Source organism: Aythya marila, assembly GCF_965140915.1.
Source record: "Aythya marila genome assembly, chromosome: 26".
Taxonomy (NCBI): Eukaryota; Metazoa; Chordata; class Aves; order Anseriformes; family Anatidae; genus Aythya; species Aythya marila.
The window spans coordinates 3047477-3066619 of record NC_139067.1 but is presented as its reverse complement, the minus strand read 5'-3'; the positions used below and the strand labels follow the sequence as shown (position 1 = coordinate 3066619).

General features: G+C 48.6%; 1 protein-coding gene across 1 annotated transcript in view; it reads right to left on the bottom strand.

Annotated features, from left to right (window-relative positions):
• Positions 1-2008: 2008 nt before the first annotated feature.
• Positions 2009-19143, bottom strand: part of DPYSL2 (dihydropyrimidinase like 2) — a 41756-nt gene continuing 24621 nt past the window's right edge. The window contains exons 7-14 of the mRNA XM_082779513.1: positions 18392-18460; positions 14373-14493; positions 11250-11406; positions 10945-11086; positions 10103-10273; positions 7030-7209; positions 5421-5586; positions 2009-4837 (exon numbers count right to left, since the gene is read on the bottom strand). Coding sequence (XP_082635639.1) covers positions 4746-4837; positions 5421-5586; positions 7030-7209; positions 10103-10273; positions 10945-11086; positions 11250-11406; positions 14373-14493; positions 18392-18460 — 1098 coding nt within the window. The 3' untranslated portion in view covers positions 2009-4745. The remainder of the gene's footprint in view (positions 4838-5420; positions 5587-7029; positions 7210-10102; positions 10274-10944; positions 11087-11249; positions 11407-14372; positions 14494-18391; positions 18461-19143) is intronic.

The following is a 19143-nucleotide window of genomic DNA, read 5'->3' as shown; positions in this document are numbered from 1 at the left end:
CTGGTACACGCTGAAGCAGGACAGTTTAGGTGCAAGGGCTGGTGATGATTCCTGCTCCCAGCCACCCTTCCACTAAGCAATAAATCAAGGCCCAGTGTCCTCAGCTCTGATAACCCATCTCTCCTCGCTAGCTGACAGCTACTTTTCCAGGTCACTAAGTTAAATTCATCTTCCACTTCCTTTCTTCTGCTGTTAGCCACTAATTCTGTACCAACTTTAAGCTCAGATTAGCCCTATATTTGGTCCTCCACGCATGGCTGCAGACCAGTCAATGGGAGGCCTGCAAGGAACCAAATTAGTGCATACCTAATGAGCTGGATCTCAGTGCTGCCAGCATAAGGAATTACCTGGATTAACGAGTTGATGAAATACAGCTCTTCCTCTGCTCTTCTGCAGCAGCAAAGCAGCACGGCCTCACTGACCTGAATCTCTCTCTGTGATGTCTGACTGCTCTGCTCCTCAGAACATGTTAAGATCTGGCTGTTGATTGCTTCTTCCTGACCATAAAACCTCTACATTTCAGTCGATTTTTTTCCTGTTCTGATGCTGCTGCTCTTGCACTAAGTCCTGCTCAATCATAGGCTCACTGGGTCCCTGGAACTGATTTCCTGGGGAAGAAGTTTCTTTCTTCCACTCGAGTCTGGAGGAAGAAATAATGATAGAATAAAAACAAATGGAAGCTCCACAGATGTGCGTTAACTAAACATCAGTGCTTTAGCCTTGAATGTACCTGCTGTTGTGGTATTATCACTGGGACAAGTTAATATATCTTGCACACAGCTACTCACCAGCCCTGCTCTATCCCATTTAATTGTGTTACTGCTAACATCTAAGGAGTTAAATAATTGCATGTCATTGGTAACAGAGTCAGGATCCCCACGCTAATCCAAGTATTTTATTAGTGAATGACCGCTGCCAAGTGTTTCTCATTAAATACCAACCAAAAGTTTATTCCACTTGTTGGCCGGCTGATGGGTGTCCTTCAAATTTGGCAAAACTTGGTAAAAATCCTACGTTCATCAACATCCGTAACTCAAATGCATAAACCTTGAGCTCAGCTTGCCTCAGCTGTCCCACGGTGCTGCAGAGGCCATCACTGCACTTGATGTAATTTTCTAGTGAGGACTTAACCCACAGTTCCTCTTCCCAGAGGAAAATTGAAAAGCTACCGTCCCCTTCTGAGCAGATCAAATTAAAACCCTCTTAAAACTTTGCACTGGACTAAACTACCAGTTTTAAAGCTGTGTGGAGAAAACTAATTGCATTTACAGAGCATTTAAACACTTGGTTGTAGGCTCCAGCCATGCTCAGATTCGGGGGAAGACCACCGAGGGGGTTGTCCTTGTGGATGCATGGATGCAGCAACTGATGGCGTGAGCAGCTGGTCGTGACGTTGGCTGGTTCTGAGACCTTCCCACGAGGGAGCTCTCCATCCCAGCAGCTCTGCGACACTGTAAAACCCAACCACTACCACTGGAAGTGTCACTGGCATTTTTCCAGCCAGCTCTCACACTCCCCATTCAGTTAGCTGTGTGTGGCTTCCATTTGAGGCCCTACTTTCCCTCCCCGCCTCCATCGCCGTTACGAGGGTTCGAGTAGAAACACATTGGAGGGCTGAGGACTGTGCCAATAGTTTTAGCTTCTTTTGCGTGCCTTTCATCAGTGATCTCTGCTTAACCACACAAGGTAGAGCCGGGAGCTTTCAGGCAAATGTGTCTGCTTTGCCAAACGCTGCCTTAAGGAAAAAGCTTCCCTGAGAAGAGGCTTGGTCTCTCTCTCCTCAAAAGAAAACTACACCACGGACCATCAATTCCTCTTCACTATCATCACCTTCCAAGGAACTGTGGAGCCTTACCTTCAGCTCTGCTACTGTATAGCTCACTCCTACACAGGACTATCATCAGCCTACGTTAGCAGTGATCTGAGAGCCCAGGCTGCTTTTATCTGTTGAAGGCATCAGCCAAGGTATGCGGTTACACACAACACGTATCGCCTCGAGACACAGATGCACCTAGTGAAACAACAACATTTTGTCTTTATTAGGAGTTCCCATGGTAATATAACACAGAGTTCTTAAGGAATAAAACACAAGACTTGGGGTTGGGGTGTTTTTTTTTTTGCCATTCAGACAATGGGCAAATATCAGTACTTCTTTTTGTCTACACACATGATCAGCTTTAGCACTTACAGCTCCTCCACTCATGGTTCACAATCACAAATCCAAGGGTTAAATCCAGCTAGTATTAAATCCTACTTCTTTTTTTTTTTTATTTTTAGAGCTTCAAGTCACTGCGGTTAATTAATTAAGTCATCGTCTTTTTTCTTTAAGCATTTACATATGACATTCATTAAACAGACACAAAGCGGACGAGCTCTCACAGGAAAAAACATGCTTACATAGCCTGCAAAAATCTTTTTTTGTGATTTTTTTTTTCCTTTTGAAGAACAAATTAAAACTAAAAAGTCATCATGAGTCAGTGAAGGAAAAAAAAGGAAGACTTAAGTGAATACTGAAGAGCCGCAAGTGTTTCGTAGAATTGAAACGGATCTGCATTTCTTTTTTTTTTCTCCCCAACTCGTTCAAATTGATTTTAACATACAGGTGAAAATAAAATGAAAATAGCTGCAATATATATTACGTTCACGGATTACTTCACAAACAAAGTGCAAACTCTTTTATGCAAAACTAAACAGCCAGGAGTTAAACCTAAATGCATGGATGAGGATGGCAATGTTTTTCCTAACTTTTATGTTCAAAGGGGCCTAAAGGGATCAGGTGCTGAAGCTGGGAGCATTTGGGTACCTACAGAGCTTCCAGATCCTTTGAAAATCCCAGCATTGATACTTCATAACCACAAATTTGGTAGTTGCTTCTTAAAAGCCTTCATATACATCATTTTTCCTTAAAAGAACCTGTAAACACCATTTAAGAAAATACTCACAAATACGGCAAAACAAGGTCAATGTACGTGGTGAAGTACAAACAGAAGAGAAAGCAGAAGATGCAGCCAAGTGCCAGGGCGTACAGACAGTGGAGGTAATGCTGTGGTAACTGTGGGTGGAAAAGCTCTCTGTGCTAAGAGACAGCCCGAGGCCTCGGGGCCGTCGAGCCCTGCAGCTAAGTGTACGTGGGACTCTAATGGTGCAGATTTATTCTCCATGTCCTGAAAACGTGAGCCTCCAATACTAAAAGACCTTCAGACCTGGAAAATATTTAAGTGCCCAGATCCTGCTGACTGCTGCAGAAGCTGCAGCACCTGAATTCATTCCAGGACCGCTCTCACCCTGTGGTTTCAAAAACCTGAGGCAGCAGGCGTCCGAGGAACGCCCAGGCCTTCGTGTGAATATTTACACAAATGCAGATTCCTGAAGGAATGAGGGGCTGTGAAATTTGCACCGTGGATGAGAGATTCTCAGCTGCTGTTGACCCACTGAGCTGCTCCGAGGCTCCCAGTTACAACAGCTGGGCATCTGGACTCTAATTGGAATTGCCACGGATGCTCAGGCATGCGCTCACCCACCCGGCCGTTCGACGAGAGCTAAAGATAAGCTCTTGTAAAGTTTTAAATAACCACTCCTAGATGGCCAGGAAAGGGGACGTGGCTGCTCCAGAAATCTCCCAGGCAAAGTCTTGCTCTTTGCCTGTGGCCCCCTGCTCATTGATGGCCACCTCCAGGACCAAAAGGCTAAGAACTGCTCAAAGCTCCTCAAAGAGACTGTCCCAGCTCCTCAGCCGGCATCTAGCCCTGTTGTTTGCACCAGCTCAAGGCCCAGTATACTGAAGTGAAGATCATAGCTTATGAACCTGCTTCGCGACCTCCTATTGCAGCTAAGTGGCAAGCATTAGCTGGAACGGAACCTGGGGACACCTGAAGTACCAGGGTGGCAGTGACTTTGGCGGGGGCTGTAACTCGAATGAGACTTGGGAAGGACCGGGGAGAACTGGGAGATGCCCAGTTTGGAGATAAGGCTTCGTAAACACAATGATACAAACATATTAAAAACATACACAGATGTTAAAAACAAAAAAATCCTCAAGGACCTAACTTGCAGCAAAATCCAGAAGGAAAATAAAAAGGAAAAAAAATAATAAAACTAAACAGAACGAAAAGTCCCCAACAATTCTAGCTCACCCGATGGCAGGGTGCGATGCGTGTTCCTAGTGCTGGGTCCTGTTTCTCTCTCTTGGCAGCAGACAGCTACTCAGGGACCTGAAGGCGGTGGTGGGGAAAGGAGCACTCGTGCCCCTCCGTGCTCGCCTAGCTATTCTGCTGGAATTCAGAACCCTAAAGAATATCCAGTTTAAAACCCTTGAACTACTCTTCTGCTTGACATTGGAAAAAAAAAAAAAAAAAAAAAGCTATTTTTTTACATTTATTTATTCCTTTTTTTTCTGTGTCTTAAAGGCAGCTCCCGGGAAATTCACTTTATCCTTCCTTCATTAAAAGAAAGATGCTGAATGGGACTGAGGCCACATATCTCAAACAACCTCTTTACATTTACTTTTGCATGTCAGAGGTGTCAAAACAGGGTTTGTTTCTTTAAATGTGTAGGGGCTGATGGGGAAGTGAGAGGGGTTGGTGAAGATGAGGAGGGAATCTGAGGGGACTGAAAGAGGCGCCTTACTTCAGCCCCCCCTCACTGGTTGCCCGCAGTAACTGTCACAGGCTCTAAAAGAATCGAAAAGGGTCTCCAGGTGCCCCCGTCCCCTCCCCTGGTCCGCTAGGCGGGCGCAGAAGGGGTCCTTAGCCCAAGCTGGTGATGTTGGCACGTCCGCCGGGCGGTGCCACGATGCGCTGAGTCGTGCGGCGTGGGATGTTGTCGTCGATCTGTGCGCCTGCGGGAGAGAGAAAGCGATGTCAGGCCCGCTGGGCAGTGAACACAGGCACCCCGTCCTCTACACATCAACGGTTTTCCCTCAGCGAGCCTTTTGCTGTTTTCTTCACACATTTCCAGCCCTGCTTTTTGCTCAGAGCCTCGCCCTGCCACACTCGGTTTGCTGATTCCAGTTGTCCTGGCTCTGCTCAGCTCCTTGTGCCAGCAGTAGCTGCTGAGCCCATCCGCACCGCTCCACCCTCGCTGCAGGGAAATGGCACGCTGTGAAATGAATCTGCTGCATACCACGGCTGCAGCTGGGCTCAGCTGGCAAAGTTCCACTGGTGTTGCTGCAATCTGCCCTGCTCAGACGCCCGGTTGAGGACCGAGCAATGGGGGAACTCAGGGTTGATGACACGGCCTGAAAATAAGCAGGACTCTGTGACAGCTCCTACGCTGTTCTTCCTTTCTAAAGGAAAAACCTCCAAGCTAAGAACACCCCACGAGCTCTCATCACCTTCCAGCTCCAGCAGAATTCAGAGCAGGGGAGCATAAACAAGACACGGTTTGGAGGCACTACACTTCAGCCCCGCACAAGTACGTACCAGACAAGCTGAACCCAGACTGGTGCAGGTTCCTCACGGGTGGGGCCTGCTGTTTGGCAGGAGATGTCTTAGCTGAAGACGCCGGTGTGACGGTCTTCGGCGTCACCGATACTTCGCAGACGGGCCCGTCGTAGAGGCCTCGAGGCACGCCCCGCAGCTCAGCCAGCTGCAACACACAGAAGCAGGGAAGCCTTCAGGGTGAAAACAGCCTTCAAAACAGACCTAGACAGCTGGCCTGCTGCTGCTAAGCCAAAGACACACAAATTTCAATATTCGTCTTTAGCAAGAGGATTTGAAAGCACACAAAACCTCCTCTGGGCTGGTCCCTGAGTGGTAGCCGGTCTCTTAAGCAGCGTGGCTAAAATAAAAGATGTTTGGGACTGTTGTGGCCCCAGCTCAGGGGTGTTTGCAGCCTACAGACAGCCCCGGCTCTTCCCCTGCACCACCACTTCTTGCCTTTAATGATCTCAGCCTACCTGTTGCTGTATTAAAGGCTCCCGACAACTCTCAAATGAAACTTATTACTCATACCCCAAAAGGGAAATGATGCTGACCCAGAACCAAGGCTGCGCAAACAGAAATCAGGCTGGCCTCACATCTCCGGCTTCAGAGCTTTAGATTGGGTTAAATGCAATTATTCCAGTTGAGATGCTGCCCAATTGGATTTATAGGTCAGAGACACAGTTCTGCGGGAGGCCAGAACACGACAGAAATCACAGAGCTGTTCTCTGCAGTGCTAAATTATTTGTGTTTGTAACACTGATAACTTGTAATTTCCTCAGGAGAACAATTAAGGAAAGATCAGTTGCAAGGGACGTGCAGGCTACCGACGGTCAGCAGAACTGGAACAGCTCTGGTTTTGTCCAGGAGAGGGCAACAGCTCAGACATCGAAACCTCCTTCTCCTCAGAAATCTGACTTCATCTGGAAATAAACTTCTTAAATCCTCTGCAGCTAAATTGCAACCGAGCTCGGCATCATCTTGTCTCTCATCTTTTTACCAACTAAAGGCATTTCAAAACGCGGTTTCTGTTTTGATTGGGTGTATTTTACCAAAACACTCTTCCAACAATTTTAGCCTCTTAAAAATAGAAACATTCCCACTTCTATCCAGGCAGTGGGCTGTGCCTCTGACTCACCAGTCACCAGACAAGAGCATCTGACAGAAGGGAAAGCAGCATAATGTATCGTTAACAATAAATGAGAATTCTAAGCTGTTGCTGAAAGGTTTGATGTAGAACTGCTATCAGTAAGTTCTCGTGGTGCTCCTGTAGGAGGAGAAGCCTGCTGGGCTATCTGCAGATTGACTCATGTCTAAACCAGACAGTTCTCACTCTGTCCAGGTGCCACCAAGACAGAGCACAATTATGGAGCAGAAGGATAAAATCTGCAGCAAATCCAAGCTGAAGACAAAGCATACTCCTGTCATGACTCAAGCAAATAGCAAAAATGAAAGAGGAATGAGATAAATGTGGCTCCTATCCAGGGAACATTTTCTGGTGCCGAAGTGTGTGTATTCAGTGAGCCAGGGGATTGCATCTGTTTTCCACCCACTTGAACTCAGGGGTTGCAGAGAGACAACAAATGTGCACCCAGCCACTTCTACTCACCCTGCTCCTTGCTTTGATGCGCTTGTAAACGAAGTCAGGGAAGGGTTTCCTGGGGATATACCGCCCGGAGCCCTCGGTTACGTGGAGATTCCCGTCCTCCAGCACGATCTTCCCCTGGCTGATAACCACCAGGGGCGACCCACGGCACTCCATGCCTTCAAAGATATTGTACTCCAGAGACTGGAACAGACAAAAAGACAACGTGATGCAAATTCGTGCCAGCAAAGCCTGCCATGTTTTAACTAACCATCCCCAGCCATGCTAATTCCCCAGGTTTCGAGGACAGATGGAAGCAAACCCAACAGCGGTTAAAGTTATTGAGGATTTACTCATGCACAATGTTCTTTGTGAAGATTCTTACAGAGAAAATCCAGTTTCAAATGCAAATACTTTGAAGCGTGCCCATCAAAATGGATTTAGGCATCTATGCTTCCTGAGCTGCATGGGATTGAAGAGTCAAATAAAGTTTTATCTGGGTTTCATATGAAAAATTACGGTAATTTTTTTTAAAATGTATTTAAAAAAAAGCATTTTGCTGATGGGTCAGGGACCAGGCCAACCTTGTTTTACTCTAACGGGATTGCTCATCCTCGATTAATAGGATTTGAAACATCACACCATGGAAAAAAAGGGAAGTTTTAAAGGAATGGCGGGTAAATGTCCCACCCAGGAACATCCTGGAACGAGATGCACTCCAACCATGTTATTTGGGGACTCGTACTCTGGTGATCAGCTCCGAGACAAACCCAGGGCTTTTTTACTGAGTTAATGACAGAGTTTGATCTTGGAGTGTGTTATAAGTATGGGTAGGCCTGGCTGCAGATTTACAGTTAGCTAGAATGGCGGTTAAACCGACAGCAAACCGGGTCCAGCAAGAAAAAAGTTGTGGTGGCAAAGGAGGAGGCTTGGTTAGAAACTTATGAATTAGGCTGTTCCAAGAACAACACCGTCTCCCTCCCTAGCTCCTCATGTTTCCTTGCCAGACAGTGGCAACAGCGGTGTGAATTCTTGGAAAATGTTTGCATGTTGCTCTAGCATTTAAAAATGTTACAATCATCTGCTGCCACATAATCAGCATGGAGCCCTGTGTCGCAGCAACCGCTTGCCCTGCCTTTCAAAGGGCCTTTTGTTTTATTCTTGATCAAAGGAGGATGCCTTGACTCTCTGGGCATCCCATGTAATGATTTCTTCTCTGATACAGGGCTGGTGTGCAGTGTGAGACACACAGAAACACCCCAACAGGTGCAATGCCAGCTCTGACAGGCAATGCAATGAGAGGTGAAGAGGTGAAAAGCTGGACCTGTAAGAAAAAAAGTTGCTGCTTGTTCAACAGCCCTTCAAGCTCTAACAAACCACTTGAAAGAGAGCCCTTCATCCTCCCCAGTCTTGGCACCACGTCTGAACTTGCAGGAGTCCCAGCGGGATTGCAGTCTTTAGCCTAAAACCCTTTCTGAGCAGTGACTCCAGGGTGGATCCAGCCGCCCTTCAGCCTAGCTCTGAGACCTATGGCAAAACGTGGAGGTGGTCCGCAGTCAAACCTGGCTGTACTGGGGCATCTCCACAAAAGATTAGGTCTCTGAAATTTGTGTTAGGAAATTTTAAACAGTCTGATTCATTTGCTAAAATCAACAGCCATTAAATGGCAACAGCTGTCAAACATTCAATCCAGCAAGCTACTTCCAGCTCTTCGAGCTGGTCAGCTCCCGTAAGCACAAACCCAGGTTTGGATACTAAATTCAGCACCTAACAGCAAACAATTCAGCTACCTCTGCTAACGAGCAAGCCATTCCTTTCCAGATTGGAGGTGATGAAGCTGGAAGCACCTCTAAGGTGATTAAAGCAGCCAGACTTCTGAGTCTGGATGCCTCTGCTCAAAGTCTAAGCAGGGGCAGGATGAATCCAGGCCATCTGTGACCAATTCTGACACAGAGTTAAGTCACAGGGAAAAGAACCAAACCTTTAAAAAAAAAAAAGTTCCTTTGTGAATGTGCCCAGGGATCCAAAGTGTGGAAGAAAATTTTGCTCCTTCAGCTCCAGAGTGAATGAGAGCATTCATGGAAAACAGAACAAGGAGTTTTTTCCAGGGAAACATTCCATAGGTTCATCGCCAGCAATGAAACAAGTTGTCAACAAATGCAAACAGAGGTTGCTTTCTCTGAGACAGTGCTGGAATGGCACAGGGAGGCTCCCAGCACCCCTTTGTGCTGGGACCTTTCTGCCATTTTGCACAGGGTGGGAAAGATTTTTGCTGGAGGAGCCAGGTGTAAGGGCTGGGATGCTGCTGGGGACCACAGGCAAACAGTGCCTCTAATGGTTCTGCCACAAAGCCATAAAAGAAAAAGGGTCTGATTAGTGTGGGAGCTGCCCCGTGCCAATCAATAACATCCTGTCTGACTCCACGCACAGACCCGCTGTGGATTCAGCCAGCTCACAGTGCCTGCAGTAGGTATTTCTCCACCTCCCTTCTCCTGGTGGGTACTCACCAACTTCTGGGCCTCCATCACGCAACTAATCCTGCTCCTCACCACTGCCAGGGGGCAGGACATCTGCAGCAAAGCCTGAACACTGCCAGAGGCCTGGAGCAATCAGAGCCGGATCAGTACGTGGTGTAAATCTACTCAGACTCACTGACCTGGATGAAATCTGCAGCTGAGGTGGCCAGGAGCTGGCACGCTGCACTAACTGCAAGGAGAAAAGGAGCAGTCCCATTCCCACTGCTAGGCAGCCAAAAGGTCATACATGACACGTCGTGATAGGAGGCCTCTTGGCATTTTAAGAGATTTGAAGAGCTCTCTGTGTGCTCAGATCCGCACGTCTGATGCTCAGAAAGAGCCAACAAGCTCTTTGCTCCGAGGGAAATATCTGGGTGTTCATGTGATTGCAGCTGTGGGCTCAGTCACCTCTCCATCTGCGCACAGAACTGAGCTGTGCTGGGTGTAAGACCAGACAGGGCTTGGGGCATGGGGAAAAAAACAACCCTCAGTTGTCACGAGCTCTGGTTCTTGTCAGCATAGTCTAAAGGAAGACAGGAGGAAATGAGCAGCAGAGCTCATATCATAAAAAACATCCTTACTATGTTATGAGTCTTGGCAGAGATTGTCTTGACGCTGTCAGGATCCCAGATAACCAAATCAGCGTCGGAGCCCACTGCGATACGGCCCTTCCGTGGGTACAGGTTGAAGATTTTAGCTGCGTTTGTGCTGGTCACAGCAACAAACTGGTTCTCATCCATCTTGCCAGTCACCTGGGGAAAGACAAAAGGAGGCACTGCATTAGCCAGATGGGGACCGCTCCAAAAAGCCAGTGGCAGGAGCATCAAAAGCAGATTCCCAATGAGCTCTGTGGGGCAAAAAGCTCAAGTAAAGGGGCCGAGCTTTTGCAAGGAGGTAACAACACACTGCTGCAGCTCCTTCAGCTCTGAACGTCTGCTTGAAGAGAAGGAAGGAACTTGTCTCACTCACCCCCCAGCTGTGGTGCAGCAGGGACCAGAACCAAACCCCCCTTTCATTACTCTGTCTGTTTGGCCACACCACTTTAACTCGAGAGAGTGACAACTCCTGCTCGATCTGTTTATCAGCAACATTTTACAGGTGCAGAAAGAGATAACAGAACATGATGAACAGACTTCCAACTCCTCCTTGCCAGACTGGTAATTTTAGGTCCGAAATCAGACATGACACACACATACACAAAAACAAAGGGGAAGATCCAGACCTGGCACACAGCACGCTCCTCTCAATTACCATTCTGCTACTGGCAGAGAGGTCCAACCATTCACTAGTTAAGTGAACGTTTGCTACATGCCTGGATGCTTTACAGGCTGGATTTTCAAGTCTGCAGAATCATAAGTGGAAGGGTGGCTTAACCTAAACAAGTTTCCTTCTCCGGCCACAACGCAATCAGCCCAGGACATACCACAGCCTTGTCCCAGATGATGGACATCCTCTCTTCAGTCCCGTTGGTTCCTTCAGGGATCAGGGTGAAGTTGTCCTTCCCAACAGCTTTCTGAGCAGTGTTGAAGGTGCAGTGGGCACTGCCAGTAACTTGAAGGTCTCCACTGGAAACAGACAAGGACAGCTTTTTAAGGTATTTTATTGTCACAGGTTTACCACTGAAGATAAAACACCCTTTTGCGAGCTGCCAACAATGGCTATTATTTTTATAATCCCCTTGTCCTGGGATGAAACATATCTTGTAAGAACACAAAGAGCTCTACTCACCAGGACAGTAGTGAGTTGAGAAAATCAGGAGTGGTTGGGTCAGGACTCAGCGGTGGGGAAGTGACAAAAGCTGCCGCCTTGGCCCAATTCTTGCTCCAGTAATGAGATCCGTCAGTACCCAGGCTGGCTGTGATGGGCTCCCCGTACACCACAGTGCCTACAGGGGTGGAACACAGGCATGGTGAGCACCAAGAAATGTCCAAAGATTCACTGTGTTGGATTCGGGGCTAAGAACCTCATGAAAGAAGCTGAGGGGAACTGTAAGTGTGAGGAGACACAGCCTGGTCCAGAGGAAAAGGAAGAAAAGGAAGGAACAAAAAAGGCACCTGCAATATTTTTATAAATGTACAGCCACGAAGGATCTAACAAGGCTGATTTTGGAGCAGGCTCTGTGCACAGACCAGATACAACTCCTCCATGGGAAGTTTACTGCCTGCAGAGAGCACATCGCTGAGACAAAACAGCAAACAGCAGCGTTTCTGGCTCACAAACACAGCTCAGGGAAGCTGAGTGATTTCCCCAAGGGTTCCTGGTAAATCTGTGGCAGAATTAGGAAATGAACTCAGATCTTCTGACTCGCTGTCCAGTCCGCTAACCACCAGTGCATCCTTCCTCTTTATTAGCATTTTTGGAACCACATGAAGGAAGAGCCGATCCTTAAGGCCGCGATGCTTTTGCATGCTGGAATGCACCAGCAACATCTGCACACCAAGCAGCTGCAAGATGCTGCAACTTCAAACGCGGTGCAGGCTGGCAGCCCCGCAGATCTGCTCACCAAATGAAACGCTCCCCAAATCCCCGTTAGGGGCCTGCCCAGCTGCCTTCTGAGCCTGGCTGCTCTGTGTATGTGTACCTGCCTGCAAAAAGTGTGGGTGGTTAAAATATTAATGCTGAATGCTTCAAAAGCACAAGACTGGCAAAGGCAACGCAAGAGCCAGCCGGCAGGGCCTCACCTCGCCATGCAGAGTGCAGAAACACGACCTTTCACCACCGTGTTCAAACCACTGCTAGGCTCTTAAACAAGCTGGGAAAGAGCTTGTGTGTTTGGTGAGGCAGAACTGGATCCATTAGCAGGCTGCACGCTGCTTCCAGGACCACACCGAAGCAGGAGATGTCGGAGCAGTTTTATCGGAGGGGATCCACCAGCAGAGGAAGAGGCCGCGTGACATCACTTGCCACAAATAGGGTTATGAAATCAGAACAAGGCGAAACACACGCTGGCTATTAATGGGAGGCCTGTTGTGGGCCGATACATTGGGAGGATTGTTCTGCAGGGAGCAATGTTTTGAGCTCCCAGATCCGCCAATGACAGGGCCTGCAGGGAATCTCCTCCATACAAATGCCACTGGGAACATCTGGCTTTAAATAACAGTCGTTTTTTTCCATTTTAGCGAATCAATTCAGTTTTGTTTTTGCTTTGGAGAGTCTTCAGCTCTGTTTCCTCTGTTGCTTGGGAGGGCAAGGGTAGTGTGTGTGGCCCTCCTGGGCTACCCAGTTGGGTAACGCACAGCATTTAAATTGAATTACTTACATAAAGGAGCAGAGAATGGCGTGCCATTTATACCCCAAATTCTCCTTATAAGGAGAAAATGCAATCTGAAGGAAAACTGCACACTCTAGTGCACTCAGGAAGCTGAGTGAAGTAATCTCTGCAGGTCAGCAACCTGGGAGCATCCCAGCACCTCTCAGACAGGCCAACCCCCAGCCACAGCAGGTTGTTTTACGGTTTTTGTAATGAAAGCGTGTGGTCTGTTATCCCAACCCCTACGACTACCCTTCAGCCAGTGGTCTGAGGACAGTGAGGGCAGAAAGGTGCTGTTGTTGATGCTGCATCTCTGTGGCGTGTGTGTCTCCAGTCCTTTATCTAGAAAAACCAAAGGATGCTTCCCTGGCTTATGGGATCGAGTTGTTCTGTGGGGCAGTGCACCATGCAGCCACTCCGCTGTGTCAACACATCTCGTTTCAGAGTGACCTCCACTAACGGAGCGAGCAGAGGACACTTCATCCCAAACAGCTCGAGCTGCTTCCACACCATGAACACAAAGGGATGCCTCAGAGATCGGTTTCCCTTACCAGCTCTGAACTCACTTAGCAGGAATTATGGGATCCAAACACTTCTGAGCTCATACACAAACCCGAATCCGTTTGCTGCAGTAGGAAATGAGCTCTTCTAGCACCAAACGCTCAGATGGAAAGTGATGTCATTTGTGTATCTATTCAGGCTTATTTAGACTGCACCAAATTAAATGCACCCCTTCTGTGGAAAGGAGGGGGGAAATGATCCCTCCTGCTTACTCACCCACCCAGAGCACTTTAAATAGAAATGAAGGGTTTAGTCACAGAAGCGGGGAGACAGGCGCGCTCTGTGCTTTGTAACCCTCGTTTCTTGGGGGCAAGGCAGCACAGTCAGGACCTGGGAGAAGTCACTGCGTCATTTAGGGTCATGCAGCTCCTTCAGACCTCACCGAGAGAGAGGAGCCACGAGGCAGCAGCACCCAAGGCAGGTCTGAGCCTTGGTTCTTGCAGCATCCTCAGGCAGTGTTATCAGGGGCAATTAAAACTCCCAGCCAAACCCAGACTAATGAGCCCAATTCCTGCCTGGATGCCGGGCTGTTACAGCACAGCATCCATTTCACAGGCAAGGAGCACGGTGGACAGCTGGAAGCACTTCAGCTCCTCCAACTACCTCCAGCAGGGCTCGCGAGCCAAAGACCTCAGTCAGGGCTCTTAGAATCACTTCTGACCCCGGGAGCAGTTCAGCAGAAAGCACCAAAGGAAGTGCACAGCAGCTGGACAGAGGACACTGCTTGCAGTCTCCATGGAGATGTGTTAAGTGCAGACAGCAGGGAATTGCTCTGCGATAACACGAAGGCACATGGCTCGATGTAGTAGGATGGGTGTGAAGAGAGAGCCTCCAGGCTGAACTAAAGGAACAGCTCCTGGCACTGCTACAGCCCCTGTCTGGGGGAGATGAGACAGAAGCACTTGTTGGGGACCTTTTGAAAAAGAGCCTGGACGTAACACTGGAAAAAGAAACCTCTCCTGGAGGGATGAAGCTTGTGTTGGCAAGGAGTTGAACAGCATGAGCTAGTAGGGTGCTTCCATCCAGGGGAGTTGGCTTACCCTTTTTCCTGGCCTGAGCAATGACATCAGCGGCACTTTTGCTCATCACCTTGGTGATGTACAGGGGGCAGTTGGTTTGGTTGGCGATGGTTATTGCCCGGTTCACAGCTTCTGCCTCCACCTGCGAAACAAAGGCAGCAGCAAGTCAGCGGGAGCATCCTCCTAACCTTCCAGACTCCCCCATCCTCCTCCACAGGGTCACAGGGCGTGCAGGGTGAGAGGAGAGTTCCCACCTCTCCAAATCTGAGCTGCAAACTTGTACAGTGCAATTAGGGTAATTAAAACGGCACCGAGCTCCAGTCCTGTCTCTCTACTACCTTTTCTCCCAGGCTGCTTCAGAGATTCCCTGCAAGCAGCCTAAGTCCTAAAATAACGCTCCAGGTGCTCGGGGTCAGTATGATTAAGCCCCTTCTTTAACCTAGGCAAAAATAACCAACGAAATGTTAACTCAGCAGAACTATTCATGTTCCAGCCCGCACGGAAGAGAGATGCTGTAGCCACACATTCTGGTAAGCCACGTTTGCAAACAAGCCTGCTAAATTGTACCCTCCACCACAGCATCTGGCTCGGGATCTGACAGAGTGTGAGCCACCCCATAAAGCAACTCTTTTTTTCTTGCACGTGTAGAGAGCGAGCCCCAGCGAGACTGAGACTGAGACACCGCTTTCTTTCTCTCTTCGAATGAACGTGAGCAGGACTTTCACAGATCACATTTTCTAATCAAAGCAGTCCAGCTGATGGATTTAACAAGTAATGCTCATTGTGCCTGCTGCTATGAAGAACTGCGGTACCACAGACATCTTGCGAGAGAACAGCAAAGGCAACTGAAGCTCCAAGCCATCAGCCACCTGATTTCCAAAAGCAAGAGGTTACCAGCACCTCCCACGGGCCTGGCACAGTCTGAAATCTGCTCTGCAGTGCCTTATCTCAGGCCAAGAGCCGCAAACCAGCACCAGTCCCAGGATCAGGACGTGCTGACTGCTGGCTCCTAGCTCAGTCTGCTGCAGGAATACCTGAAATTAAGGATCTGTCACCTTAGGGCACCGTACTTGGCACACGGGTGCTCAAGTGCCCAGAACAGCTCTGCTCCCACCTGGTACTGCTCTGCTGGCAGCCGGGCTGCTCGAGGAAAACAACACAAGGACAGATGGCAGTTTTTAGAAGAAATCCAGCCCCCAAACCCAGCAGGTTGGTTTCAAGCACCAAAAGGGTTAAAACCCTAGCCTGTCCCCACCCCAGGGCTTGTGACTAACCCTCCCCAGGCAGTGGGGATGTGCCACTGCCACCATGGGGACATTTTCTGGCCCAGCTGCCCCACCCAAGTGGAAAAGGCTGCAAGGAAGGGAGTTACTCCACTGCAGCAAGCCACAGTCAGCAGCACTTGCAGGAAAGAGGGAGGCTGAAGGGAAGAGCCAAGAAAAACAAAATTGTCCCTCCTGAGAAGCGAGGAGAGAAGTCAGATGGGGAAATGATTCCAGGCAATGGCATCACGTTGCCGGCTGCCCACATAAAGCAGGCACACGCAGCTCTGTCCATTTCCACATCGTGCCTTCGTTTCCTCACCTCCAAAGCAGGGATAGAAGTCTGCATCTCCAGGCTTTTGACCGAAATGCCTTTAAGCAACTGCTAGAGCAGGAAAAGAACATTTTCTGTGCAGAAGGAGGCTGCTGAATTCATGCCTTGTGCCCAGATGCTATGGTGACAGGCACATAACAATAACCCAACGACGAGTCCAAAGGGGAATGTTTGCAATTACCAGCATGCATCAGAAGCCCTAGCACAGCAGTTCTCTTGGAAAAAAAAAAAAAAAAGACGTTTCCTGGAGCACTTGGACTGCTCGGGCTTTCAGCGTTTTTGTGGCTAAAATGAAAACAAAAAAATGAGGGATCACGCTGAAAAGTCATCGCTGAACGATCCCTGCTATGAGGGGGAGGGTTTTACAGCAAGCCATGGGGTGATGCTGCCTTGGGGTGGTGGTGTAGGGCAGGTTTCCTTTGCTGGCTGGGACCAAGTGCTGGATGTTGTCACCTTGGCTAAACCCAGGTTACTGAGGTGAGCTGAGGCAGCAGTGAAATGCAAGCCTTAATTCGGGCCTTCTGCTCAACCCAGAAGTTCAGAAGATGTGCATGCTCTGAGTGAGACACAAACACACGTGGCCAGACGCTGCTTGCTTCGCTCAGACACACATCTCACTGAATTCTGCAGGGCTTTTGATTTAACCAACATTTTGGTTTTGTTCAACATGGCCCTGACCCAGAGCTCTGCAAGGGGCAGTGGGAACAACTCTTGCTGCTGCGCTGTAGGGGAAGCTCTGAATGAAGTGGATCTTTAGCAAGATGACAAGCACCATGAAGTCCTTAGGACAGGCTTTACACGCCGTAAGGGACAGTGTGAAAAGCCAATTTAGCATTTACCAGCCCTCCAGAGGAACAGCAAGAAACATCGGCTCCTCCTGAGGTTAAGAGGAATTACGGAGCTGCTGCCGCCCTCAGGATCTGGCCTTTGTCATCGGCCAGCCTGAAGAGAACTGCGTGTTTTTAAAAACACGACTGCGTCGGGGAAAAGGAGGGGAGGGAAGCAGATGACATCGTTTCCTGCTCTGTTTCCTAGGACTTTAAAGGAGGAGAATTTGGACCAAGCGCTTCCACTGACGGCACAGCTGAGTTCAGCTGCACTGAGGCTGCCCGGTGACACTGGAAGAGGCTCCCCCGGTCCTCGCCACGTGTCCTCAGGCAGCCTTGCTGTGTCCGTGGTGAAAGAGCACATTTCTGCCCAGTGCAGGAGACAGATGGAACAAACAAACAAAGCCAGGGAACCGCACAGTTCGCTCTTAAAAGCTCCCCCTCCGCTAATGGCGATCTTTGAAGTAGCCAGACTAATTTGACAGCCAGATCCTTCAAGACAAGGAGCAGCTTTTCTTTGAAGTCCACAAAAGTTTAGGGGTGCTCCACAGATGAGCCCCGAGTGTCTGAGTGGCGTCTGTTCCTGCTCTCCTGCTGCCTGCCGAAATGTCTGACAATAAAAACGCGGGGGTAGGTGGGGGGGAGGCTCAGTGCAAGCGTTTGCTTGCAACTTCCAGGAAGCAAAAACTCCCAGCTCCTGCAGCCAAACACAACTTCTGGGAGGATTCGCACACTGCCCAAGCTGAGTGGTTTTTTTTTTTCTTTCTGCCTGCAGCAACGGAGTGATTTATACTCCTACTGAAATGTCTCTGGACGCTGCTTGTCTGAATCAAGGGGAGGAAACGGAGAGGGAGCATGAAGGGCATGTGCGAATGATCTCACACGCTCAGCTTCCAGCAGGACCACATCTGGCAGTCAGCACAGCCCCGGTATCTTAGAGGAACAAAAATAATTTCTTGTGCATAATGGATGGACTCCACAAAGCCGTGGTGCCACGGTGAGATGTCTAGCTCAAAGATACTGAAAGACAAGACATGAAGAATGCAGTGGGAACCAGTCTCAAAGTTTTGAGCTTGTTCTTACTCACAGGACTCCTTTTAAGGGGCCAGAAGGAGTGAGATAAATGGGATAGGGGCACTTGACCCTAGAGGAATCAATGGGAAGGATGGAGGTTAGGTATGCTGAAGTAATAGCCTAGGAGTTAGGAATTGGCTCCCCTCTCTGGTACACATCTTCTGTGTCTTCAGCAACTCATTTAGTCCTTCAGTGTTCAAAATCCACCAACTGTAAAATGTTCATCAAAGGATCAAATACAATGGGAAGGACACAAAACCTTAGGGTGGAAAAATTACTTCCTGAACGTGTCCCTCTCTCCAGTAGAGAAGCTGAGGGGGTTCCTCAATTACTCAGAAGTACCCATAGTGGTCACGTCTGTAGAATGGAGTAGTTCCTACTCAGTCCCTAGAAGCCTTTTAGCCTCTTCCCTCCCCCCATGCAGCAATGCTGTTTATAGCCAGGATGAAATCTTGTTTCTGAACAAATTCAGCCCAATAGGAACTACCTGGTGGCAATGCAGGACTGATACAAACTGGGGAGTAAATGGGAAGGCGTTCTCACCTCTTCGGGTCTGCTCAACACATGCCCTTCAGGGCCTGTGATTCCCAGTTCCAGGATCCTTTGCTGCTCCTAAGGCAGAGAGAAAAAAGAGCAGAAGAAAAGATTTAAAGCAGCGTGTGTTTTTCTTGCAGCAAACACAGCTGTTTGTAAGAGGTACAAGTGAGATCCTAGGCATCTGCGCTCGCTGACGGTCACATGGGGCTTTACATAAGGGCCTTAAAAACAGAGTTCTGTCCAACTTCCACTGTTGAGAATAACCAGAGCTCTACAAAACCCTTGCTGATTTGTTCACAGGAGGTCAGGGAAGCCTTTTATTTTGATTTGTTTCACATGGGGTTCACAGCTCCTCAACTTTCACTCCTCATTTGTGTCTATAAAATAATCTCTGAGATGCGGAAAAACAGTATCTCCTGCAAAGATCATCCTGCAACTACAGGCCACTGGGCTCCAAGACTCAGGTGGTCTTTTCACCAGCCAGGCAATGAAGGAATCCTTTGCACCACCAAGTTGTGCATGCTTGAGGCATAACGTATAAAATGATCTGGAGATCAGATTACATCCAAATGCATTAATAACATTTCTTCTTCTTTGCTGTTTAACAGATCCCAAACGCCAGCATCCCAGATATTGTAGGAAGTTATTTTCCTTCCCACTCCCCTGCTCGAAGTTACTGCAGAGCATTTTTCAGCACGCAGTGAGACTTTCTGTTATGGACAGACAGACAGAGAGGGCTGACACCCACCACAGGCTGA